Consider the following 26,809-nt stretch of genomic DNA (forward strand, 5'->3'; position numbering starts at 1 on the left):
GGCGTCACGAAGACATAAAAGAATAGACGTATTAAGACCTTTTCGTGTTAAAGGTTTAACAGCGATTTGAACTAAACCAATGTGAAGATAGTTATGACCGTTTTTGCGATGCGCTTTGATTTGTTCTGGAGAAAATAATTGACAAGTCTCATGTTCTTTGCTAAGAGCATAAGCCTTCTCAACTGTTTTGACGTGATGTTCGGATTTGAAAGAGGTCAAAGACCATTTTTTCTTGTAAATATTTTGGGTTGAAACTTTTGGAATGTTCCAGTCGGAAAAATCAATACTTTCGTCTGTTTGAAAATCCAATTTTTGTTCTTCATTGACAATGTCAGGTATAGTTCCTAAGGTGGATCTAGAGCTAGTGCTGGCCATTGAACTAGATCTAAATAATCTACTCATGAAATGCACAAAACAAGTATACTATATGCAAGACTTAAAAGATTCACCTTCCTCGTATGTCTAGACTCTTCCCCCGCTCATGCGCTCCGCTCATGCCTCTCCTGGGACTTATTGTTTGGACCACGTCTTACTGTTTGGCTGGAAGAAAGAAGAACTGAGGACCGACGATTAAGAAATGCAGATAAGATACAAGTATGTGGATAACAATGAACAGATTAGATAGATGCTAATGCAATTACGATAAAAGAAAAAGACCCACTCATAGGTATATGGAAGGGTCGTAGCCCCCTAGCCTCGAGTGACTGTGCTCGTCCTCAGGATAGGTCTCACCTATATGCGAAATAACTGACGCCGTTAACTGCCGTTATGAATATTCCGTTAAGATTAACAGAATATTCCCCTTTCTTCTCCGGCTAGTCGTCGTCGCCGGAAACTGTTTGAAGCCCCAAAAACGATGGAATATTGCTGGAAAAATCGCAATATTCCGGTCACTTCTGCAACTCACTATTCTTGAGTTTCCTGACGTCCAATTTTTTCCAAAATGCTTCTCCGAGCTTCGTGAGAGTGTCTTAAAGCTCACTATAACCTTAGAATCCTCTGAAACCTACGTATGCATGAACAGTACCTCGAACTGGGATCTCGGGTTCTTGGGTTTTTAAGGGTTTCAAGTTCTAAAAATGGTATGGATGTACTCAGGAGCTTGCAAGGAACATGAAATCCACCTTCAAGGTCTCGATCCGTGCAGAAAATTGCTGAATCAAAGGTTGTCCGTACGACTTGTACGGAATTTATAGAAAAATTCAAGAGGGAGAAAAGAGAGGGAGGGTCCATGGGTTGGTTTACGTGTGTGTGTGTGTGTGTCCTGATGGTAGCCAACCCAAAACAAAAGAAAACAAATCACCTAAACACCAACTAATGTCCAACGGCAAAATCGTCATTCCACACCATCGAAGGTAAATTTCGAGACCGACCATCACATCTATTTCTCTCTTGTAGGGTAGAATAAATGTCTCTCCAAAGATGATTTAATAATCCACTTAAGGTGGACTTAAATAGGCTTTGAGAGATATTTATTTCCCTTTCCTAGAATGATCTAATTTCCTATTAAAGAGGGAATTTGCATCAAAATAGGAAACAATCCCATGTTTCCCAGAGTAAGAAAATCTCTACACCTGCTACCGTTTTCCACGAGTAGCCCAATAGGTGTGGGGGCATTTGTGGAGCCAAAAATAATCAAGAGGTGATGCGTGATTTATACGCACACAAATTAAACCCTCTTTTTGACAATTGTAGTATAAGTATAAGTAGGGATCGTTCTGGACCGGGGATTAGGAGGGATTGCAAATCTCTTGGAAAAAAACGTAAAATAAAGTTTAAAACACTAAACTAGACTCAAAGAATGCAAAATTAAAGTTTAAAACACTAAGACAAACCAAAAATTCAAAAATACTTTAAAACATAAACTAAACAAATTCTAAGCATTAAAGAACAAGAAAGTAAAGGGGGGGGGGTTTGATTTGACGAAAATTAACTAAAATGCACAAATTGTAATTAAAGGCAAAACGTAAATATAAATATGATAAAAATATGGATGATGGAATAGCTAAGGGGTTCTTCTCAACACATTTTACACTTGCATACAAGATTGATTCTCAGTTGGTCTTTCGATAAATTATGAAACTCAACACTCCGGGTTAATTAGGTCCGCTTAAATTAACCGTCAAGTTTTCCTTAAGTTAATGAATTGGATGGGTTAGTGCAACGCAATTCACAACATTCTCCAAAAGTCCTTTACGTGAACAGCACAATAAAGATACAATCAAAGATCATTAAGCATCATGAAAACTATAAGTGTTGACAAGGCATTCGTTACTATGATGAGCATGAAACTCGTGCCAAGAATTCATTTAACGCGATTGTTTATAAGCAACCTCCACTACTTGTGAATATAAGTTCATAACGATTAGGTGAAACTCACTTATATTCTAGCGTCATATTCATGCATGAAAATTAAGCGCGCATTCTTAATAAACATACATAAATAAGTTATCAATCAAACGGTTAAACAAATTGAATCAACAACTTATGAAATTCCAACGAAAGTTAATCAATTCATATTGCAAATATAAACATAGTTTCGAATCACCCCCTAGCTAAAGGGGGATTAGTTCCTCATAACTTTGAAATCAAAGAAACACCTAAACATTCCAACAACTCAAACTTGAATTGTATGAACGTTTAGGCACTCTTCTCTTCCATTCCTCATACGTACAAAACAAAGAGAATTGAATTTAAACTTTGAAATCAAAGAAACACCTAAACATTCCAACAACTCAAACTTGAATTGTATGAACGTTTAGGCCCTCTTATCTTCCTCGTTGTTGTAGCACAAGGTCTAAGGTGAGGTTTGGGGGATTATGGAAATGGATGAGGAGTGGTGTAGAAGTGGAAGGGGAATGGAAAAATGGTGTTTGGATTATAAGGGGAGAGATGGGAAGCTCACGGCTAGGGAAGGGAGAATGTGTTTGTAATGTGTTGTGTATGAAAATGAGATGTGAATTGAATGAATGAATGCAAGGGTATTTATAGGAGTAGTGGAGGGAACATATGGCTATGTCATTTGTAGGTGAAGTAGGTGGATGTTGTAGGTGAAGTAGGTGGATGTTGTAGGTGAAGTGGGTGGATGTTGTAGGTGAAGTGGATGTTGTAGGTGAAGTAGGTGGATGTTATGTTAAGTGATAAGTGATAAGTGATATGATATGTGGTTATGATATGATAAGTGGTTAAGTGGTGATGATAAGTGATAAGTGATTAAGTGATATGATATGTGGTGATGATAAGTGATAAGTGCATGTGGGTTAACTAATGAAGGAAATGCATGTGCAATGACAATGTGTTAGAATGGATGTGTGTTATGCATGGCATGATTGGGATTAGGAAAGGTTTAAATGTCCTAAAACTAAAGAGAACAAGGTTCCAACACTTTGGCTCCAATTAGGTCTTCAATTTCGTCCAACACTTTGGCTTCAAGCATAAGCTATCCGTCCTTAGCCCAAAAGTGCTCCAAAAGTCTCCAAAATGCATCTTTTTGCTCCTTTAGCCCTTTGGACCTACAAACACACGAAAATAGCTTAAAGTACTAAAATAACTAAAGAAACATAACGTAAATGTACGAGAACAAGCCATTTAAGTCGCATAAATATGCTCCTATCAAGAGGCAACACGTGGATTTTTGGGTTAAAATGACAAAATTACCCTCGAGGCACACCGGAACTCCTACGCCCGAGCAGTGGATAATAATCCCTCAATCAAGTCAAAAGTGCCCAAATAAGTATTTATTTACAACCTATTTCATCCATCCTCATCATATCTTCTCCACAAGATAACACCCAAATCATTCTTTTTTTTTTTAATTATAATAATTAGCTAATTAATTAAATAATTATTTTTTGGGTTAAAAGGACAAAATTACCCTCGAGGCACATCGAAACTCCTATGCGCGAGCAGTGGATAATGATCCCTCAATCAAGTCAAAAGTGCCCAAATAGGTATTTATTTACAACCTATTTCATCCATCCTCATCATATCTTCTCCACAAGGTAACCCACAAATCCTTCCTTCTTTATTATAATAATTAGCTAATTAATTAAATAATTATTCCATTAATTAGCTAATTAAACACAAATCACCCACAAAACCATCCAAGGGGCCGGTCCATCTCCTCCCAAGGTGGCCAGCCACATCCCTATAAAAGCCCACTCATTCTCTCCAAAACTCAATTTCCAATTCTCTTACTAAATTCTCTAAATTCTCCAAACGCTTTTCCCTCAAAATTCTAACTTTGGCATCGAAGGTTCTTCGGCCAAAGCCCCCCCCCCCCAACCCCATTCATCGTGGGTGCGTGAGGCTCTTGGTCTTGACCTAAGGTGTTATTTGTTTTGAAAGTGCAATTTTGTCCAAGAACAAGGAGGAAGAAATTTGCATCCACAGGGGCATTTGTGGAGCCAAAAATAATCAAGAAGAATATGGAGGTGACACGTGGATTCTTGGGTGAAAAAGACAAAATTACCCTTGAGGCACACTGGAATTCCTATTCATGAGCAATGGACAATCATCCCTCAATCAAGTCAAAAGTGCCCAAAACAGGTATTTATTTATAACCTATTTCATCCATCCTCAACATATCTTCTCCACAATGTAACCCCCAAATCATTCCTCTTTTATTATATTAATTAATTATTCCATTAATTAGCTAATTAACTACAAATCAAGAACCTAACCCACAAAACCATCCAAGTGGCCGGTCTTTCCTCCCCAACGGGGCCGGCCACACCCCTATATAAATCTCCACATTCTCTCCAAAACTCAATTCCAATTCTCTTGAGACTCTTGGCCTTGACCTAAGTTGTTATTTGTTTTGTAGGTGCAATTTTGTCCAAGAGCGAGGAGGAATAAATTTGCATCGACAGAAATCGTATCAATCTACTAATTTATTCAATTCACTAAAAGCATGAATGTGAAACAAAACTATAGGAAAAACACGATTAAACTTATGAATCATAACCAACATTCATCAATCCAAAAATAGAATAAATAAGAAGTTCTATTGAAAATCCACAATGTAAAATTGACATTAAAACTCCAAAATGGAATCGAAATAATAAAACTACATACTCGTAATATAGGTTTCTCCCCCTAGCTTTAGCTAAGGAGATTAGTTCTCCATAAACTAAATAGAAAAAAAAAATTTCTAAAATTATGAAGGAGCTGGGCCCCTTTGGAAAACAATCAAATGGAGATATATAAGCTACTGCCGCAACCAACCTCCCTTCGTATTCTTCTTGAATAATGGTCATTGATAAGCCCATTATTAATATTTAATGCCAATCCCCATAACCCTCTGAATAATGGTCATTGATAAGCCTTAATGCTATATTCAAATGGTAATCACTGGCGTTTCTTTTTCTTCTTCTTTGCCTTCTCCTTTCTTCATTTTTTTTTTTTTTTTGGGTAACCGACATAGAGTTAATCACCAATTTATTATCTTGTGCCTTACCTCTTAATTGCCTTGCAACATTCTCATAGTCTTGCACATTAACATTAATAAAAGATCAGTAAAAAATTAAAACAAATTAGATATAAAACCTATTTGACCAGTTATACATGATAAAACATAAATTTGATAAATTACTAGAGAAAAACATGTAACAGGTATAATCAAAGCACATTAGACATGCACTTTTGAGCAATTATCACTCGTTTGCCCCCAGCGTACCTTTGGGCTGAAGGTATGACTTAATCTTTCAGGTTAGAACAACTAGCACCAAAATCAAAGTTTTGATTTTCAGATATCTAGTTTTCGTATCGAGGGGAGGTTTTGAACTATAGGATACAAGTAGTCGAGCCTCTAGAGTTTCTTGTGTAAGGGTACAGCTCACTGCTGCTTCAAATACCACTAAATAAATGTATAGGTCCCCCACTGCTTTTGGCTTAGATAGTAGAGGAGATGATGTTAGGTACTTCTTCTAGTCCTGAAATGCTTTCTTGTATTTCATCATTCCATTTGTCTCGCTGTGCCTTCTGATCATCTTAAAAAAAGCCTGTATCAGTCAGTAGATTGCGAAAGAAAATGGTTGAGTGATGTTGCTTGCCTGATTAGACCTTGGATTTCCTTTAGAGTAGTAGGGGACTTAATATCCAAGATCACTCAAATCTTCCTTTGTAGAGGTAGCAAGATGGCTGCTTGTGGTCACACTTGGCATAGATTGCTAGTTGGTTTGTATGTTTGTACTGCTTTTCTCGGAGGTTTGCTTGTCTATGTCATGACTACATTACATGTTATTTGTCTCTAGCTACCCAACGAGCTGCTCGTAAGGACTGCATTACATGTTATTCTTCTGTGTCATGTTCCCTATGCTACCTGCTCTAGAATAAGGTGGGAGTAACTCCTTGTGAACCATGTTGGGAGTGAACACTGCACTAGATTTGGGTCTTGAGTGTTCGTTAGAGTGTGGACCTAATCGTGGATGTGCACTCGCCTGCTAGCCTTTTCGAGGGTGGCCACTTTCTCAACTCACCAAGGTGGGAGAAAATGTTTCCACGAGGCTAATGAGGAAGTTCATGCTACTTGAATGCCTAGTTCATGGTTGGTTGAGCGGCTACTTGTCAGGATGCCTTCGGAAAGAATATCGTCATCAACTTCCATTGTACTTCAGGACACCTCGTCAAGAGTGTGCTGCTTTTTGATGTGCTCAAGGAGTCAATTCATCATGGTGGATTGCTGCACGAGGGCGCTTATTAAGTCCGTAGTCTACTGGGATATGTGTGGATCGCCATTTAGAGTTGAGCAACTTGTCTGAAGTGCATCTCCATGAGTGGTAGAAGTGTACTGGACATCGAGCTTAAATTTTGAGCTTTAATGAGCCAAATATGCATAAAATTAGGTCAAAACACCTACCAAAGAAAAAAAAAAAAAAAGAAAAGGAAAGGTCTAAAACACCAAAAAAATGTGTCCGAACACTGAAAAATGGCTAGCAATGGTGCGGATCCGGGTCGGATTGACCGGTGTCGACTACGCGCTTGTTCACGCAGGTTGGGCCTGCTTGCGAAATGGGCTGGATTAGGCATTGCAACTATCCGTCTACTCTTGTGGGCCTCGTTGGAGCTGGAGGCCTGGGCATCACATGCTGGGTTACATGGCTAGTGCAGACATGGGCTTATGGAAGCCTTGCATCTGGGCTTGAGTGCCTCGGGACATGGGCCCGTTGCCGCGTAGTCTGCATCATATCTGTGTTCAACTCCTGGCATGGCTGCCCACGTGGCTTAAGCTATGCCAAAGAGGCCACTGAAGGAATTTCACCACGGGCCTTTTGGTTTTGGGCTTTTGGCCGCAAAGCTTGCTGAGGCAGCAAATGTCCATAGTTGCAATTTTTGTAGCGTCAATGATGGCAGTTCTCAATGGTGGCTGCCATTCTCACTTCGTTCTCTGCTCTACCGTGTGGTTGAAAGTACAGGTAAAATAAAATTCAAAGTAACCGAAAATTCCAAAAACCAATTATGAATGTCTTCTTCTAGTGTTTGAATTAGTTTTCTATGAAAGCACCAATTTGTGGTAGCAAAAATTTGCCATCTTTAGTTTTGACGAATTTGTGCCTACAAAATAATTAACATCTTTGAACGAGTAGGGGGGTTGGGGGGGGGTGTGTGTTGTGTTCGTCCGATGGATCTCAGATGCCTAAGTCAGTATCTCTAAAAAGAGTGTGTATTTAGGCTTGTATACATAGCAAATGCTTACCAAAATTTGGTGGAGATGAAGGTGTTTATAGGATGAGGTGGGTGGCCATGGGGTTAGGGTTTTCTCGTGCACATGACGGCATCTTATTGGCCAAGGTGTGTCATCTGTTGGATGAATGAGGAAAGAATATTCCCAAGATATTAATTAGGATAAAATATCTAGGGATAATGGTGGAAATATCCATAATTGATTGTGATAGGGATTCTTTACTTGATTGAGTTGATCTTTAATTGAGAATGTATTAAAGATAGGATTTAGCAATTAACTCTATCTTTAATACCTTTGACTTTTCTATGCTGCGAATATGGGAGCTTTGAGCAATCATTGTCAGCTGCTTGGACCTTCAAGGATGCTCAGCTGCGCATGGGAGCAATTGAGGATCCTGCCCATTTAATGAGGGCAATCTTGTCTTTCTTGAGAATAAATCCACGTGTCGTCTTCTAGGTTTCTATGATTATTTTTGCCTCCACAGTATCTACATGAAAAAGTATCATCAACCACAACTTTTAATGAACAATTTTCACGGCACCAGGACATCACTAAGGATATAAGAATATTTCAAGTCTCGTACATGTTTGAAATAAATTATTTCTAAAGACGTTCTAAACATACAATTACGACCTCGTAGGCCAGAAGTCCTGGCAACATTTTTTTTTTTGTAGAAAGGAACCTTTTAGTTCTTTCTAGAGAATCACTCAATTAGGAAACACCTCCAAGTGCTTTAAAGTTTTACATAAGTGCTTATAAGTTATTATTTTTAGGCAGAATGGGGGTTGTAATTCTTTCTACTTCTCGGTGGAGAAGTTTTGTGTTATATATGGTAATCTTTCTAATAGCTGACATGGTCATATTTGTGAAAAAAAAGAGAAAGGACAAGTTATACATAAGTGCTTATAAGTTATTATATATAAGCACTAGCAAACAGGACCCAAGTCCTCTGACACAAAACAACTTCTGAAGAAAATGCATCAATACAATAACAAAAACAAAGGTTTATCCCACTAAGTGGCGTCGGTCGTATGAATTCTAGAACACCACGGCACTTGGTTTTGCATCGAGTGTTCCATTAGCTCCAAGTACTCCATATCTTTTCTTAAAGTCTCTTTCAAAGTCTTTCTAAGTCTTCCTCTACCCTTTTTGACCCGAGCCTCCATCCTATAGTCGCAACCTTTAACGAAGCATCTGTAGATCTCCGATTCCTATGTCCAAACAAACTTTCTCTCATCTTATCTTCAACTGCGGTCACTCTTACTTTACCTTGAATATCCTCGTCTTTAATCATATCATTTCTCCTCTACCCCAACATCCAACAAAGAATTCTCATCTTCACTACACTTATTTTTTGCACGTGTTGCTTTTTGACCACCTAACATTTCGTGCCATAAAGCATTGCAAATTGTCGTCCTATAAAATTTTCCATTGAGCTTTGGTGGCATGCAACGATCGCATAACAAACTCAATGCACTCTCCCACTACATCCATCCAACTTGTATTTTACGAGTGAAATCTCCATCTAACTCTCTGTTCTTTTGCAAGATAGATCTAAGATAAAGAAATCATTCACTCTTTAGTACTTCCTTGATCTCCAATCGTCACCTTATCTCATTTGGAACCCCATTCCTACTGAAGTTGCACTCTATATTTTGTCTTTTACCTACTTCGGCGAAGACCTTTAGCTTCCAAAACTTCCTGCCAATGGCTAAGCTTCGCATTTACACCCTCATGCGTTTCATCTATTAACATAATATCATCTACGAAAAGCATACTCCAAGGGATATCATCTTGATATGTTTTATCAACTCGTCCATTACAAATGCAAAAAGGTAAAGACTTAAAGCTAAGCCTTGGTGTAACCATATGATTATGGGAAAGCTTTCATTTTGTCCTTCATGAGTTCTTGATACAACACTTGCTCCATTATACATATACCATATTGCTTGGATATATGTCACTCGTACTCCTTTCTTCTCTAGAATCCTCCAAAGAATTTCTCTTGGAACCCTATCATACGCCTTTTTCAAATTTATAAAGACCATGAACAAATCTTTTTGCATATCTCTACATCGTTCCATCAATCTTCAAAAAAGATAGATTGCCTTCATAGTTGAGTGCCTTTGCATGAACACGAATCGATTCTTTGAGAACCATATCTCTTGCCTCAGTCTATGCTTAATCACTCTCCCACAACTTAATTGCATGATTTGTTCCCTATAGTTCATGCATCAAAGTATTTTTTCACCACTCATTTAGCACCTTCGTTTTTTAAACCTTATTGAAAAAGTTTGTCAACCATGCTATACCCATCCCTCCTAAGACCTTTCACATTTCAATCGGTATATTGTCGAGACCCAGTGTTTTTCTATGCTTCATTTTCAAAGCTACAACCACTTCCTTTATCCCTGATTCAGCAGTAGGAGTAATTCTACACTTTTCCGAGTTACTCAACTCACCCAAAGAAGTACTCCTATCATGTGCTTCATTGAAAAGATTATAAAAATAAGTCCTTCATTTGTCTTTAACAATGTTTTAAAAGATGAAGGCGTGGATGAGGCATTTGATGGATAGCCCAAATTCAATGTGATTACGATTACTTACTTCAAATAGTTTATCTTCAATTAAGAATGTATTAAAGATAGGATTTAGTAATTAATCATATCTTTAATACCTTTGACTTTTCCTTGCCATGAGCATGGGAGCTTTGTGCAGTCATAGTCAGCTGCTTGGACCTTCAGGGATGTTGAGTTACGTGTGGGAGCAGTTGAGCATCCTACACATTTAATGAGGGCAATCTTGTTTTTTTGAGAAAAAGTTCACGTGTCTTCTTTTGGATTTATGGAATTATTTTTGGCTCCATATGTGACGACCCGTCCCTAATTTTCCACGTAATTTCCTTCCCGAGTGTGTAAAATGATGTTTATGCCCTTCTTGGCAAAATGGAACCTGACACGGATGTAGTTATTTGTCTTTTAAATTATTCTTCTCATCATTGTAACTAAATAGTACTCGTTGTTACGAATGCATGAGCGCAAGTTAGGCCCGAATCAAATTTGTAATGAAGAAGTTACATTTAGTTAAATGCGTTGACAACGGGTAGAATTGTACACGTGTGTGCTAATAATTTAGTGGTAGAAATACCATTTTTGATAAGGTGCATTAGATTTCATGTGCTTTCAAATTGTACAAACCTAATCTCTTTCCATTTTAAAAACTCGTCTCGTGACCATACCTCACCACCAATTATTTTACTTCCCACGCTTTCTCACCCAATCAGATAGCTTCTCTCTTTCTTTTGTCCAATCAGAAAACTTCTCTCTCTCTCTCTCTCTCTCTCTCTCTCTCATCTTCTCCTGCTCTCCTCTTTCAAGCAGTGTTTCCCCTCTCTGCAACAACCATACATCATCATCAAACCTCACAGATCAAACTTCAAACCACCACCATTGTACTTCTCTCATCCCCACGAGTCCATCCGTGCAAACCGATCCTAAAATGGTGATGTTTTAAGCTTCCAACTTAGAGAAACTCGGAGCTTCGACTTGGATTGAGTTCTTTGATGACTTCTTGTTTGTGATACAAGATTTTTGAAAGATTTGGAAACATCCACACAACTCCTCGAGGTCTCTAGTTCAAGCTTAAAGCTAAGCCAACGTTGAAACATGCAATTTCAAGGAGTTGAAAATAGGTCGGAGAGCTTCGAGCTAATTTTAGTCCATTTCCGTCCACTTTTTGGACTTCAAGGTATAAATTTGTTCTACTCTTCATAAGCTTCATTTCCATATAAAATACATCAAAAATGGTTGAGAAACGAAGAAGATATGAAGTTTTAAAATATTTCTAGAAATCTGGCGACTTTTTCCAAAATTCGGCGAACCAGACGACGGCGGCAAATGGCAGAGGACAACTGGAGAAGAAGGGGAATATTTTGTTAAAGTTAATGGAATATTCTAATGCCGTTAGGTAACATCGTTAGACTTAACAGAATATTCTGTCAAATCTGACGGAATATTCCTTGGGAATTTGCCAACGTATGTACGCACATGGCCTGCGTGTGTGGCCGCAAGCTGGCGGCGCGTGGCAGCACGTGAGGGCACATCCGGCCTCATGGCTATGAGTGGTTGTTGTGTACGGGTCCATGACATCATGTAGAATGTTTTCGTATATTTAAACCCTCTGTTTGAGCAAAATATGGGGGATTTTCCTAGCCTTTTAGTGTATGTCCTAATTAATTAATTAGTATAGTTGTTTCTCATACATGAGAGAATTACCTTGAGGAGGTACATGGACAAGCAAGGCTAGGAGACTATGATCCGACTACATATCAGTAAGTGGTCATTTGTTTTTATATAATATATATAAAGTTTTATAGTTTCCACAAGTGTTTTGATTAATTTTAAGCCTAACATGCCATGTTTTATTTAATTTAAAAAATGCCATTATATTGTTGAGATTTATATATTGTCATGGCATGTTCATATACATTATCCATAATTTTATGTTTCACTTTCCTTTTTGGTTACATCACCTTCGGGTGCCGGCCAATATGCCTCGGCTCCGAACAAGATGTGTCACCACACTTGAGGTGTCACATCTCAATCTCGACTCCATCGTAGCATGATATTGTCTGCTTTTGGCCCTGGCCACGCCCTCACGGTTTTGTTTCTGGGAACTCAGACGAGAACTTCCCAGTGGGTCACCCATCCTAAGACCGTTCTCACCAAAGCTCGCTTAACTTCGGAGTTCCAATGCAATCTGAAGCCAATGAGTTCCCAAAAGGCTTTATGCTATATGAAGGTGGGCATGTACATATAAGGCAAATCACCCCCTCTCTGTTGGTCGATGTGGGATGTTACAATCACCCCTCTTAGGGGCCCGACGTCCTTGTCGGCACACTTGCACCACACAGCAGAGTGGCTCTAATAACATTCTGTCACATCCCAGTCTCGACTTCGCCATAGCACAATATTGTCCGCCTTGGGCCCTGGCCACGCCCTCACGGTTTTGTTTCTGGGAATTCAGACGAGAACTTCCTAGTGGGTCACCCATCCTAGGACCGCTCTCGCCCAAGCTCGCTTAACTTCGGAGTTCCGATGGAATCCGAAGCCAGTGAGTTCCCAAAAGGCCTCGTGCTATATGGAGGTGGGCATGTACATATAAGGCACATCACCCCCTCTCCGTTGTTCGATGTGGGATGTCACATGAGGCATGAGGCGAAGCCTCACAAGACCTAATTTTTCAATATATATTTTATAATACACACACACAAAAAAAAAAAATATATATATATATATATATATAATACTTTGGAAAATAAATATTAAAAGTGCACAAGTCAAAAACAAGTTTAACATTCCAAAAAAAACAAAAAAAAAAAAACAACAAGACTCACATGACCAATTTTAATCAGGCAATCAAATTAATAAATACTCAAGCATCTGTTGGAAATGTGCCCTAAAACCAATCATATGATGATACTTTACGGACATTTCACAAAGTTAAACTAATGTAGTTTAAATGTAAAGGGCAAAGATTATTGTTTGAGCCGTCTCATATAAATGTTATATGCTTAAACGATAAGTCCAAGGAATATGTGATTGGAAGAATGTGATCTAAAGAAGTTAGATTCATGAGACCATTCTTTCGTTGACACATCCTAAACGTTCCTGATCATAGGATTGTCAATTGGGCATTGACAATCCATTAAGATCAGTACGTGCTATGTCTTCTCTCAGGGAGAGTGACTAGTCTCGAGTCATTGGTGTGTGTGACATCAAGACAAGTACGTAGGTGCTCAATAGAGAATGAGTTCACTGAACACGATCAACGAAGAGTTCTCATATTCATGTCACATGAGAACTCATGGTTGGGATAATGCAAATTAGTCTTTTGACCTGAGGCATCACAGTTGTCTTATGGTTAGGTCCTTAATCTTTGATTATGTCAAAGTCACTCCATCAGGAGGGTGTCCACGGCATCGTTGGGGTTAAGCCACTTAGCCATGGAGGCAAGTGAATGCGCAACAAGGGATCTCTAACCTTCAAACTGTTTGAGGGAGAATACTCTATGATATGATTAAGAATCTTTGGCCAAAGTATGAATGAGATTTAGGAATGTGTTCCAAATCACATTCAAGGTAATCATATAAGCACAAGACTCACATTGGATAGTAGACATGAATAAACTATCAAACCAAACAATGTGGTCAAGAGTATTGTATTAGAGAAAGACCGTATTGCATTTGTAATCCTAAAACTGAATAGGTTCTCCACCTCTTCTGATTAGCTTGGGTAACCATGACATGCTGCTAGGCGTCAACCATGGTTTGTGGAAGCCCTAAAAGTGTATTATCACTAACGGGAGAATTGAAAGTAAGTTTCAATTCAAAATCGATTAGAAAGAGTTTTAATCGCCCACTACCTCGCTAAAAGGAACCTAATGGATCGTTCACCGAATAAGGTAGAGTTTGAAGAAACAACGGAGATGAGTAAGAATAATTAAATGGTTTAATTATTTATCTAAGGCTAGGATTAATTAATATGTTAATTAATCAAACGAATAAGTTCGTTAAAGACCTCGGGTTAGTTTTGGGCCGCAAGGCCCAATGGGATTTGAATGTCAAGCCCATTAACTCAAGTTGTATGACAACTTGAATAAACAAAGGGCTTGAAAGCCCAATAAACCCTATAGGCCGGCCATGTTAGAAGAATAGGGCTTTTGGTCCATTAGGTCACTTATTTGAAGGGACTATATAAAGGACTTTATAGCCTAAAATTCATTAAGGGTTGTTTTTGGGGAAAGGATGAGAACATAAGCTCTCCTTTCTCTCTAAAATTTCGGCCACCTTGGAGGGATCATCTAGCAATCAAACTCCTCCAAGGTCACTCATTTCTTCTTCATTATGCCTTGGTGATGAATCATTAGAGGTTCTCAATTTTGGGAACTTTGGAGAAACCTTTTTCATCCATCCAAATCCATAGATCTAAGATGCAAGGAATGAAGGCCCTCTCTTTGGGTGATTAGCCTTTGTTTAAATACAAAGAGGAATCTACAAAGGTATATATTTCAACTCACTTTGTTTTGAGTTGATTATTGGTTCACCATTTTACTAGGCTTTGAACATTCATGGGTAATGTTTTGTTTTTAAGTGCATGCTAGCATGATTCCGCCTTTAATTTGTTAATTGCATGCTAATGATGTTGCTTAAATGAACATGTCATCTTCCAAAATAATCCTTCAGCATCTACTTAAGTGCCTGTATATATATCTATATATATTTTGGTGGATAGGTAGTATTAAAAGAAAAGAAATAAGGATAAATATGCCGACTTTTTTTTCAAAAAACAATAATATAACATTAAGAATATAATAAAAATAAAAGATTTTTTTTTTCCTTGTTGCCTTCGCTGTCTTCGCTCAGCATACAAATTTTCCTTCAACATAAAAGACTTGATACTAGTAATTAAACGGAATTATAACCGTTAAACTTGATAATCGTGGATAATCATCTATGTGTGTATATTCATTATTCACCGAATTCATTATCTTAAAAATACAAAAGTTGCTGATAGGGATTTTACCACACATGCAAAATGGTTAAAAACTTCTATTATACTTGCAAGAATCACAAGGGTATTGTAATATAAATGGATCTTGAAAAAGATCGTTCTCCACAGGGATTAATAAATAATTCGAAGAAAACCAAATTCAAATTAATTATTGTGAAGTAAAAAATTGAGGTGATTGATTTTTATGACTTAATTTAATAAAAATGAATTTAATTAATTTAAGTAAAAAAAATCTGTAATATTAAAGATGAGGAAAAAGGAAACAATTTTGTATAAATCAAATTAAGGAAAACATTAGGAATCTGTTGTCACCTTAACAATCCTATACATTTCTTCTAATTACTTATGACCTATATATATATATGCATATTTCAAAGGTTAGTTTTTCCTAATATATGCCTACTTGGACCTCCAATATAGAGTGTATATCAAATGTGCAATCCTCTGTGATATTCAGATCAAATCTAAACATGTATGACTCATTAAGTTTTTTGAAACGTTTTGAAAAACCATAAACCCTTAAGACATGGTATTCATCCCAAGTGAACTTTGCACATATTAATCACAAGAAGCCTTCGTCAATTTCAGAGACCGACCTCCGACCAAAATTGCATCAAATTACTTTTCTAAACATCCTAATGGTCACAAATCATAAAGATATTTAGATGGTATAACCCAGTGATTAATAATTCAAAAACCTGCATGCATATAATCATAAGCAAATTAAATAGAAACTACATATTCTTGCTAAGGCTCGTGGCATCACCCTAGCAAAAAGAGAATTAGTTACGTATATTCATAATAAAAATCACAAAGTTCTTTATTGAAATAATAAAATATTGAAAACACCTTGAATGTAAAAGTCTGAAAATCTTGGCCAATTTCCTCTCTCAAACAACGCACGGAGAAGAAGTAGAAGAAATAATAGGGCAGGCCAAGCTTATTTAACCTAGTAAAAATTAAATCCTCTTAATAAAAGGTCACCCAATCAAACTAGGAAACTAAATACTAAAATAAAATAGGAAACATAACTCTAAATTAAATGATAAAATTCGCCCAAAATCTGCACAACCACGTTTTGCACCCCTAATGACACACCCCGACCGAGATCAGGGCATGCTGGTTGTCACATGTAAGTGACGTAACCATGTGCATAGTGCGGAAGCTAATAAATAATAATAAAAGTACGAATAAATACAATCTTAGCTGTACACAAGGTAAATAACATACATGTGTAAGCGTAAGTGTGAAAAACAAAGCTCAGAGTACGGAAGACCTAGTGCAGTCCGGGAGAAACAACACTAAATAAACACACCCATAGGTGGTCCTACACTAGTGATAATCTGTCAGATAAGCCGGGAAAATCCTCTGGGGAGCCACCAAAAGCACTAGCCAAACTAGAACATGGAAGGGCGCAAAACAGAAAGCGTGAGTTGGCAAAAACAAAGCTTTTCAAAAACCATTTCATAAACAAAGTTCTAACCCCTTGCCGTAAAACCTGTATACTTCCCAGAAAAATAGAACATACAAATATGTATAAGCCATGCTCAGAAATATGTCATGTCAAATGCCTCTAAATAGAATGCAAGTACTCAGGTAATGTCAAATCAATGCCATGTAATTTGTCAGCTGGAGTCACCTAACGTGACCTGTACGGCTGAATCTAGAGCTCAAATCTCTAACTCACTAACTATAGCTGCACACGAGTCGGAACCACCTAAAATGGTCTGTACGACAGGACTGGGTGTATAATAAGTACGCTCAAGTGCTACGATCACGTGAAGACTGGGCGAATCATCGCGGGTCACCTACGAGTCGAAACCACCTAAAGTGGTCTGTACGACAGGATTGTGCACCTAACTTGGATCCAAGATGAGCGTGTGGTGCGGGAGGTGAACATCACGTGAAGGACTGTGCCCAACTCTGGGCGGGAGCACTAACACCGGGGGTGCAGGTTATGAGCTCTCTATGCATTTCAAATCACTACTGAACATAAATATAAACCTTAACTTACCTGGCACTTACATGTGCGTCCGCAGCACCAGCACACACATATATATGCAACTAATAATGCATAATTAAATGGGCAAACATAATGCATGGCATATAAACGTATAAATGTTTCATTTCACTTTCTGGGAAAACATAAGTATATAGGTATATACGGAAAACCAAAAGCCCATTCACTGGTAAGTAGAAGGGTCGTAACCCCCTTGCCTCGAGTGACCGCGCTCGTCCTCGGGATAGGTCTCACCTATATGTGAAACAACTATAAAAACGTTAACTTTAAAGCACATAACCAACATTACGAAATAACTTCTCATACAATGCTCAAATGGGGTGTATGAATACACCAACGTGATCTACTCAACCTCACGAACATCTCCATATTTTTAAAATAATTTTCCGACACCGCACGCGCCCCCACACGCCGGCCAAGGCACAGCCACATGCGTCGCCCACGCGCAAGCACGTGCCTAGCACACTGACGGCATCAGTTAACGCCATCAGGAATATTCCATTAAATCTAATTGATTCTGTTAACGCCATTAGGAATATTCTGTCCAAACTGATGGAATATTCCGTCATCTTCTCCGGCCAAACTCCGGCGTCGCCGGCGCCGGAAAACCGGGAAATTTTCTAAACTTGATATCTTACTTGTTTTTCATCCAGATTTCACAAAATCGGTACCAAAATGAAGCTTACAACAAGAGGAACAAATCCATACCACTTTCAAGCAGCAAAACCAACGGAATCTCGCCAGGAAAACACCACCAACTCCGGCCAAACCTACAACTCACGATCCCGACGTCCAAAACCTTCAAACGAACCACCCTGAGCCTCCTAAAGACCTCACCAAGCTTCCTACAAGCTTGAAATTCCCAAAAACACAAGAATTAACGTGTGTATGAACAGTGACCAAAATCGGGGATCTCGAGTTCGACGTGAAAACGAAGGTATCCTTACCTGAAATGGGTATGGTTGAACTTCTAAGGACCTCACGAGCACGAATATGTAGTTTGTTTCCTCGATCTGTGAAGATTTCAAGGGTTTGTGGTGTTATCCGTACAAAAAGGATAGGAAAGGGAGAAAGAAAGGGTCTCCGGACAGATAAGGAGAACATGAGAGATGGATGAGGATGATGATATATGTGTGGCTGGGATGCAACCAACCAAGAACCCAAAACAACCACACAAACAACAATTATCCATTAGGGGAAAAACCGTCATTTCACCCATACGATACGAAAAGTCCGGGACTGGCTGTCACACGTAATCTGCTAAAAAACCAGCCCAATATAGCTAAATTTAAATTTTGGAATATTCTGAACACTTCTCCAGAGGGCCACAAAGCCATTAGAGGTCATTTTGGGCTCCAAAAACGTAATTTAAGCCCACAAACGTCATTTTCCAGTACTGCGCACTGCTCATTTATTCCACCATCAGAAAATAATCCCAAATTTTGACACGAATACGTCAAGAGGAACACAAACGTCCTCCAATTTGAATCACTCCAAATTCATCCGTTTGATCATGTTTTGTTCCAGAGGAAGTCGAATGTCCTATATTGAAAATATAAAACAAAGTATCAAAATTCTACCAAAATTATTACTCAAAACATACTAAGAATAGGGTAAAATATATAATATGAAATTGGCTCATCAGTTGCCCTATGTGATATATATTTTGTGGGCAAGTCAAAAGTTTTGAACCAAAATCAATAAGAATTCAATGGTACTTATGAGAGAAATAAAAAATCAGCCAACATAATCGACGTTTAGCTTTAATTTTTGTACTCCACAAGATCTATTCATTTGATCATTTTATACATCAAATATTTAACGATGAAATCTATATTTACTAAATCATAATACGTCAACTGAACGAATATATTTTTTGTATTGATGAAAATTGATATAGCCGTTAACCGATGGAGCATCCGTTATTTAGTGAGCAGTGGCGAAGCTACAGAGGGATTGGGAGGGGCGGCCACCCCTCCCCTTGCCAGAAATTAAGCCTATGAACGTGGTTCCGTCCCTTTGGTCTCGTTGGAATGAATGGCTGCATTGTAGTATGCAGATCGGTTTCTGCCTTTCTAGGTTTCTGCTGCTGTGTGCAGCAGCTTATGTAATTTTTTTTTGTTTTTAAATCCTTTAAATGAAATGGCTTCATTTCATTTAGTATTGAAACAAACAAAAAAACTCCTTAAACAAACGACATCGTTTCGTTAATTGCTTAAAAAAATAGAAAATTTTAAAGGGGACCAATGTCCAGTGCCTTCCATTTTTCAAAGCAGACCTTCACTTTTTGAAAACCAATCCCCTCTTAACCAATCAGAAGACTTGTGCCCCCCCAAATCCCAACAGCTTTCACATTTCAGGCTTTCAGTGCCCTCCTCCCTCCATCTCGTTCCGTTGTCCCTTATTTCTCCTTCAAGCCGAGCCAGCCGCTAGCCTCCAGCACAGCAACCAACCTGTTGGGTTGGTTTTCCACTTCTCTCTTAATTTAGGTAAATTTTTTAACCTTCTAATTTATATCATCCTTAACCCTAATTAATTAATTAATTAATACAAAAATTTAGTTAATTAATATAGAATCATAGAGTAATACACTAATATAGTTATTGATAATTGATTTTTGCATATAAATATGAATCCTATGAATGATTATTGATGAATGAAATTATTGTCTAGAGTAAAAATTGAATTCTTGATTATTGATATTAATTTATTAATTGAATTTTTGTGTATTAAATAATTTATATGAATATTGGTATTGATTAATTGAATTGTTGGTTTAATTATTTAGTACTCATATAGACTATAGTATAGCTTACTCTAGATTTAAGAGTCTAAGACTTTTTTTTTCTTTTCCATATACAGTTAAACAATGGAATGATACTATAAGAAACAATGCTTAAATCATACTATAAGAAACAGTGCTTAAATCCTTCTTCAAATATTCCGGCTAGTCCTTCTTTGAATATTCCGAGTAGTCCTCCTTCGAATATTCCAAATATTCCTTCTTCGAGTATTCCGGGTAGTTCCTAACAAAGTGAGGGCATTGAGTTGGATAAAATACTGGCTAATCTTCCTATAGACCCTGAACATAAACGTCGAATGCTTGATTATCCACCTAATTATCATGAAGCAATTTGTCGACACTGTCTCCAAAATAATCCTTCTCAACCTAAAGATCACATCATGCCTAGAAAAGTTAGTGACAATCAATGTTTTGTCACCCGTTGGTTCGATAATTTTAAGTGGTTGGAGTATAGTATAGTAAAAGATGCTGCATTTTGCCGTTATTGCTATCTATTCAAGTGTGATTTTGATATAAAGGGAAATGCCGGAAGTGATGTCTTCACTGAGATTGGGTTTACAAATTGGAGTAAAGGACTCGAAAATTTTCGAGATCACGAGGGAGGTGTTGGAAGTCTTCATAATAAAGCTTTACAACAAGCTAGAGATTTGATGACGCAAAAGCAACATATTGAAACATTTGTGATTAAGCAAACTGATGAAACTCGCATTTATTATCACACTTTATTGCGTGGTGCACTTGATTGCACAAGATGGTTGTTGCAACAAGGTTTGCCTTTTCGTGGCCATGATGAATCATTCAGCTCAAGCAATAGGGGTAATTATTTGGAGCTTGCAATTTCTTGCCGATCATAATGAGAAAGTTAGGAAGGTTGTGTTTGAGAATGCTCCCAAGAATCTCAAGTATACTTCTTCTGATATTCAAAAGGATCTTATTCATGCTTGTGCTATTGAAACTATTAATCCAATCACCAAAGATATGGAAGGTACATTTCTCTCTCTCTTGGTTGATGGATCACATGATGCTTCGACTAAAGAGCAAATGGCAGTAGTATTGTGTTATGTGAACAAAAAAGGAGAAGCAATTGAAATGTTTTTGGGTGTTCAGCATGTCTCCTCTACAACTAGCAGCTCACTTGAAGAGGCCATTGAGAGATTGTTTGCTACAACAAATTTGAGTATGTCCATGTTATGAGGACAAGGCTATGATGGAGCTAGTAATATGAGAGGTGAGTTAAATGGTTTTAAAACAAAGATTTTCAACAAATACCCTCAAGCATTTTACATTCATTGTTTTGCACACCAACTCCAATTAGCTCTTGTATTCGTGGCAAAGGAAAATGAGGATGTTGCCAATTTCTTCATAAATGCTAGTAGTTTTGTGAATCTTATTGGATCATCGTGTAAGCGTCATGATGCATTTAGAGAGAAACAACAAGAACAAATTCAGAAAGCTCTTGATCTTGGTAATATTGAAACAGGTAAAGGGTTAAATCAAGAAAGTAGTCTCATGTGTCCATGTGATACACAGTGAAACTCGCATTATGGTACTATAGTTAGTATTATTGTTATGTTTGAAGTCGTGGTGGAGGTGGTTGAATGGATTAAAAGTGATCGCAATCAAGATAATCTTGGTGAAGCAACTAGGTTATTCAAAGACATACAAACTTTTGATTTTGTGTTTCACCTTTTCTTGATGAGACTTATATTGGGAATTACATATGAGTTATCACAAGCGTCGCAAAAGAAAGATCAAGATATTGTGAATGCGATGGCGTTAGTGGAAGTATACAAGCAAAGACTACAACCCTTGAAAGATGATGACTTTGGGGACTTGTTTCATGATGTAGAAAAGTTTTATGTTTCTTGTGCTTAGGTCGTTGTTAATAGTGAGATGATCGAATGCTATGATATCTCTAGTTGTTATATATTAAGGCCATGGACGATTGCGATATGGGAGACGATGCAAGTAAGCATGCTTTTTCTTGTTTAATTCATTTCATGTTGTTAATGAGTTTTATTTGTTATTAGAACCAGTAAACAATCATATGGTTCTCAGGATTTTGATAACACGTCCCCTGTCTAGTTCTGAAGTACTCAATTTAAATTTGACTTTGAAGCATGGTGTCAACTGATCCTAATATTGAGGATTTGCATTTCGTACCTGGAAAATCAAGGCGTAAAGCTCCAAAAATCACAAACTTCCATTACTATCATGTGGACCTCTATTTTCAAGTCCTTGATATGCAACTAAAGGAATTGAATGATCGCTTCAATGGGGTAAACACCGAGTTGCTTCTTTGTATGACATGTTTGAGTTCAGTGAATAATTTTGCATCTTTTGACAAAGCAAAAATTGTTCATTTGGCCCAACTTTATCCTCAAGATTTTGATCATATGTGTCACATCTCGGCTCAGGGCCCACCACATCCCGGGTCCGGTCCACCACTGTAGCACGATATTGTCCGCTTTGGGCACCGACCACGCCCTTATGGTTTTGTTTTTGGGAACTCACACGAGAACTTCCCAGTAGGTCATCCATCATGAGAATGCTCTCGCTCGAACTCGCTTAACTTCTAAGTTCCCATGGAACCCGAAGCCAGTGAGCTCCTAAAAGGCCTTGTGCTAGGTGGGGATGGGTATATACATATAAGGCTTACAGGATCCACTCCCCTGGGCGATGTGGGATGTTACAACCCACCCCCCTAAGGGCCCGACGTCCTCGTCGGCACACATCCAGCTAGGGATTGGCTCCTGTAAGCCTTATATGTATATTCTCATCCCTACCTAGCACGAGGGCTTTTGGGAGCTCACTGGTTTCAGGTTCCATGGGAACTTAGAAGTTAAGCGAGTTCGGGCAAGAGCATTCCTATGATGGGTAACCCACTGGGAAGTTCTCGTGTCAGTTCCTAGAAACAAAACCGTGAGGGCATGTTCGGGGCCCAAAGCGGACAATTTCATCTCAAACAAAATCGTGATGGTTAATTAAACTAGTGTCTAGTTGGACTTATCACCAATAATTATCCCCGAAAATAAATAGTTCGGGAGTACGGCGTTACAACTTATGCATTTTATGCCATATTATATATATATATATATATATATATATATATATATATACACACACACATATGTGTATATAATTAAAAATGCTATGACATGGTTGAGTATTAGATTGCATCATGGTATATCCATATGTATATTACCTGCACACAATTATTGGGAATGCTTTGAAGTGCAAAGGTGAACGCAGGACATCCAGGTAAGTTCAGGTGAGTTTATGGTATTAGTTGAATTGATGGAGTTATGGCATGACTACATTTATGTGTTAGGCAACTCCGACATTGTCGTACAGGTTGCAATGTTAGGCAACTTCGGCACTGTCGTACAGGTTGCCCATGAGTTGTACATGTTATATTGAGATGCATCGAGAGCTCATAAACCTGCACCCCGGCGTTAATGCTCCCGCCCATGGCCAGGGCACAGTTTTTCACATAATGTTCACCTCCCACACCTTACGCTCACCTTGGACTCAAGGTAAGTGCAAATGCCTGTCGTACAGACCACTATAGGTGGTTCTGACTCGTAGGTGACCTACGATTATTCGCACAGTCTTCACGTGATCCTAGCACTTGAGCGTACTTATTTACACCCAATCTTATCGTACAGACCATTATAAGTGGTTCTGACTCGTGTGCAGGCATGTTTGATGAGCTATAGATTAAGTCGTATAGGTCACTATAGGTGACTCTTGACTTATATGCTAGCATTGGTTAATGAGATATGGATAAGTTGTATAGGTCACTATAGGTGACTCTTGACTTATATGCTAGCATTGGTTAATGAGATATGGATAAGTTGTATAGGTCACTATGGGTCACTCTCGACTTATATCCTAGCATTGCTTGATGAGATATGGATAAGTCGTACAGGTCACTATAGGTGACTCCCGACTTATATGCTAGCATTGCTTGATGAGATATGGATAAATCGTACAGGTCACTATAGGTGACTCCCGATTTATATGCTAGCATTGATTAATGAGATATGGATAAGTCGTACATGTCACTATAGGTGACTCCTGACTTATATGCTAGCATTGATTGATGAGATATGGATAAGTCGTACAGGTCACTACAGGTGACTCCAGACTTATGTACTAGCATTGATTGATAAGATATGGATAAGCCATACAGGTCACGTAAGGTGACTCCAGCTTGCATGTTGATGAGTTATTGGTTCAGCCATACAAGCCACAATAGGTGGATCTGGCTGACATACCATTTCATATTGATTTATTTCACCTGGGTTACTTATTCTTGTTGAGATAATTGATACAGCATAACTGTGAGGCTGTTATTTTGGTTAAACTTTATAGTTATAGTCACACCTGTTATTTTCTGGGAAATTATACAGGTATTATGACGAGGGGCTACTGCCTTTGGTAATTGAAATTGGTTTGAAAAGTTTTGTTTCACTCACTCACATTTTCTATTTTTGCACCCCTCCAGGTTCTAGTAGCAGAGTTCCGTATCGACGAGGATTCGTGGCACTTTCAGTACATATGTTTTCTTATGATGGTATAATCATTATCTTACCTTACTGTACTATACCTATGCTATGTATCACACGTGAAATGGGTCCAAACCTGCTCATAGCGCACTCATGTTCTTAAGCACTTTTAGGTTTTTAATTTATTCATATTTTATACACTATCACACTTTACGACTTCTTCACCTTCCAGTTGTTGGCCAACACAGCTCGATTTGGGGTCCTAGTGGACATTCCAGGTCGGGGTGTGTCAGTTTGATACCAAACCAACACACCCCGACCGAAATCAGGGCGTGCTGGCAGTCACGTGAAGGTGACATAGCCATGTGCACGATGCGGAAGCAATATTAATATAAGAAATGCGAATAAATAAAAACCCAACTAACTAGAGCACTAGATAAGATAAGGTGCAAAACGAAATAAGTGTGAATTCACAACCAGAGTATAAGTAGCCTAAGTGCAGTCCAACATGACGATTACTAATTATACAACACCAAAGGTAAACCTACAATGGTGATAATCTGTCACAGCAGCCGTGGATTCCTTGCAAGCCACCAAAAAGCACTCCTAACTAGAACTGGAGCGGCGCAAAACAGAAAGTGTGAGTAGGCAAAAACAAAGCTTTTCGAAACCATTTCATTTATCAAAGATTGTAACCCCTCGCCGTAAAACCTGTATAATTTCCCAGAAAATATAATACATATCTATACCACAACCATGCTCAGAATAGCAAAATTCACAAATACGCTATGTCGAATATCTCAGCAATAAAATATGTAAGCCAAGTGATATAAATCAATGCAAATGATATGTCAGCTGGAGTCACCTAACGTGACCTATACGGTTGAATCTAGAGCTCATCCATCTAGCCAGGGTCACCTAACGTGACCTATACGGCTCAAATCCACATCTCAACAAATATACCTACACACGAGTCAGAACCATCTAAAGTGGTCTGTATAACAGGACTAGGTGTAAATAAATACGCTCAAGTGCTACGATCACGTGAAGACTGTGCGAATAATCGCGGGTCACCTATGAGTCGGAATCACCTATAATGGTATGTACGACAGGACTGTGCACCTAACTTGGATCCAAGGTAAGCGTATGGTGCGGGAGGTGAACATCACGTGAAGGACTGTGCCCTAACCATGGGCAGGAGCACTAACACCGGGCTGCAGGTTTATGAGCTCTCAACACATCTCACATAATCATCAAGTAACATAAACAATCTACAACTCACATGGTACTTACATGAGCGTCCACCGCATCAAATCACAATATGCACACTTTATTAATTCAATGATCTATGCATAAATCAATATGCATGGCATTTCTAAACATAATTTCATTTAAATCGATTTTCTGGGAAAAATCTCAAGTATATAGGTATATACGGAAAAGCAAAAACCCACTCACTGATATGTGGAAGGGTCGTGGCCCCTAAGCCTCAATTGACTGTGCTCGTCCTGAGGATAGGTCTCACCTGACGCTGTTAATCGCCGTTAGGAATATTTCATTAAAGTTGACGGAATATTCTCATTTCTTCTTCGGTGGATCACCGGACTCCACCGCCGGCCACCGTCAGTGTCACCGGAAACTGGAAAATTTTCAAAGCTTGATATCTCCGCCATTTCTTAACCAAATTTCATAAAATTTGTCTCAAATTGAAGCTCTAAACGAGTAGAACATGTTCTTACCTTTCAAAGGTCCTAAAACCAACAGAAAAATGGCTGGAGAAATCCTTGAAAACCGGCTAATCCTACAAACCCATAACCGAGCTCATTTCGACGTCCAAACTTAACCAAAACTAACCTAACATGCTAGAGAAGACTAATGATTACCTTTGTGAGTCTTAAAATCTGGTATAACCTCGACGATCACGTCGGAGCAAAATCGACTCCTCGCCAGAGTTCAGAGTTCTGGGGTTCTCAAGGCCCTTACTTTGAGCAATTGATATGTACAAGTTCGTGAGACCACGAGGGAAGTGATGGTACCTTCCAAACACTCGATCTATGACAGTAACATAGGTTTGGAGGTTGGTCAACCAGTGTACGGATGGAGAGAGTTTGAGAGAAAGAGAGAGAAAGATGCAGGTTGCGCGTATATGCGAGTGTGTGAATGTGTGTCCGGATTGGGCACCTAAAAACCACCCTAAGCTCTAATTGGGTTGCATGCCAA

At 38.5% G+C, this 26,809-nt stretch overlaps 1 protein-coding gene across 1 annotated transcript; it reads left to right on the top strand.

The window, feature by feature from the left end:
• The first annotated feature begins 20,864 nt into the window (after nucleotides 1-20,864).
• LOC137732973 (uncharacterized) lies at nucleotides 20,865-21,953 on the top strand. The gene is made up of 3 exons (XM_068472202.1): nucleotides 20,865-21,255; nucleotides 21,394-21,558; nucleotides 21,658-21,953. Exons 1-3 carry the CDS (start codon nucleotides 20,865-20,867, stop codon nucleotides 21,951-21,953), a joined length of 852 nt encoding a protein of 283 aa, XP_068328303.1.
• Nucleotides 21,954-26,809: the final 4,856 nt, after the last annotated feature.

The sequence above is a fragment of the Pyrus communis genome, chromosome 4 (genome assembly GCF_963583255.1).
Source record: "Pyrus communis chromosome 4, drPyrComm1.1, whole genome shotgun sequence".
NCBI classification, from domain to species: Eukaryota; Viridiplantae; Streptophyta; class Magnoliopsida; order Rosales; family Rosaceae; genus Pyrus; species Pyrus communis.

Bases quoted from the DNA above. Each gene is read 5' to 3' on its own strand.
- LOC137732973 (XM_068472202.1), top strand. From the start codon at position 20,865: ATGATGAATCATTCAGCTCAAGCAATAGGGGTAATTATTTGGAGCTTG. The intron at 21,256-21,393 runs GTATGTCCATGT...AACTCCAATTAG, and splicing joins GTTTGCTACAACAAATTTGA to CTCTTGTATTCGTGGCAAAG. The intron at 21,559-21,657 runs GTAAAGGGTTAA...TTATGTTTGAAG, and splicing joins TCTTGGTAATATTGAAACAG to TCGTGGTGGAGGTGGTTGAA.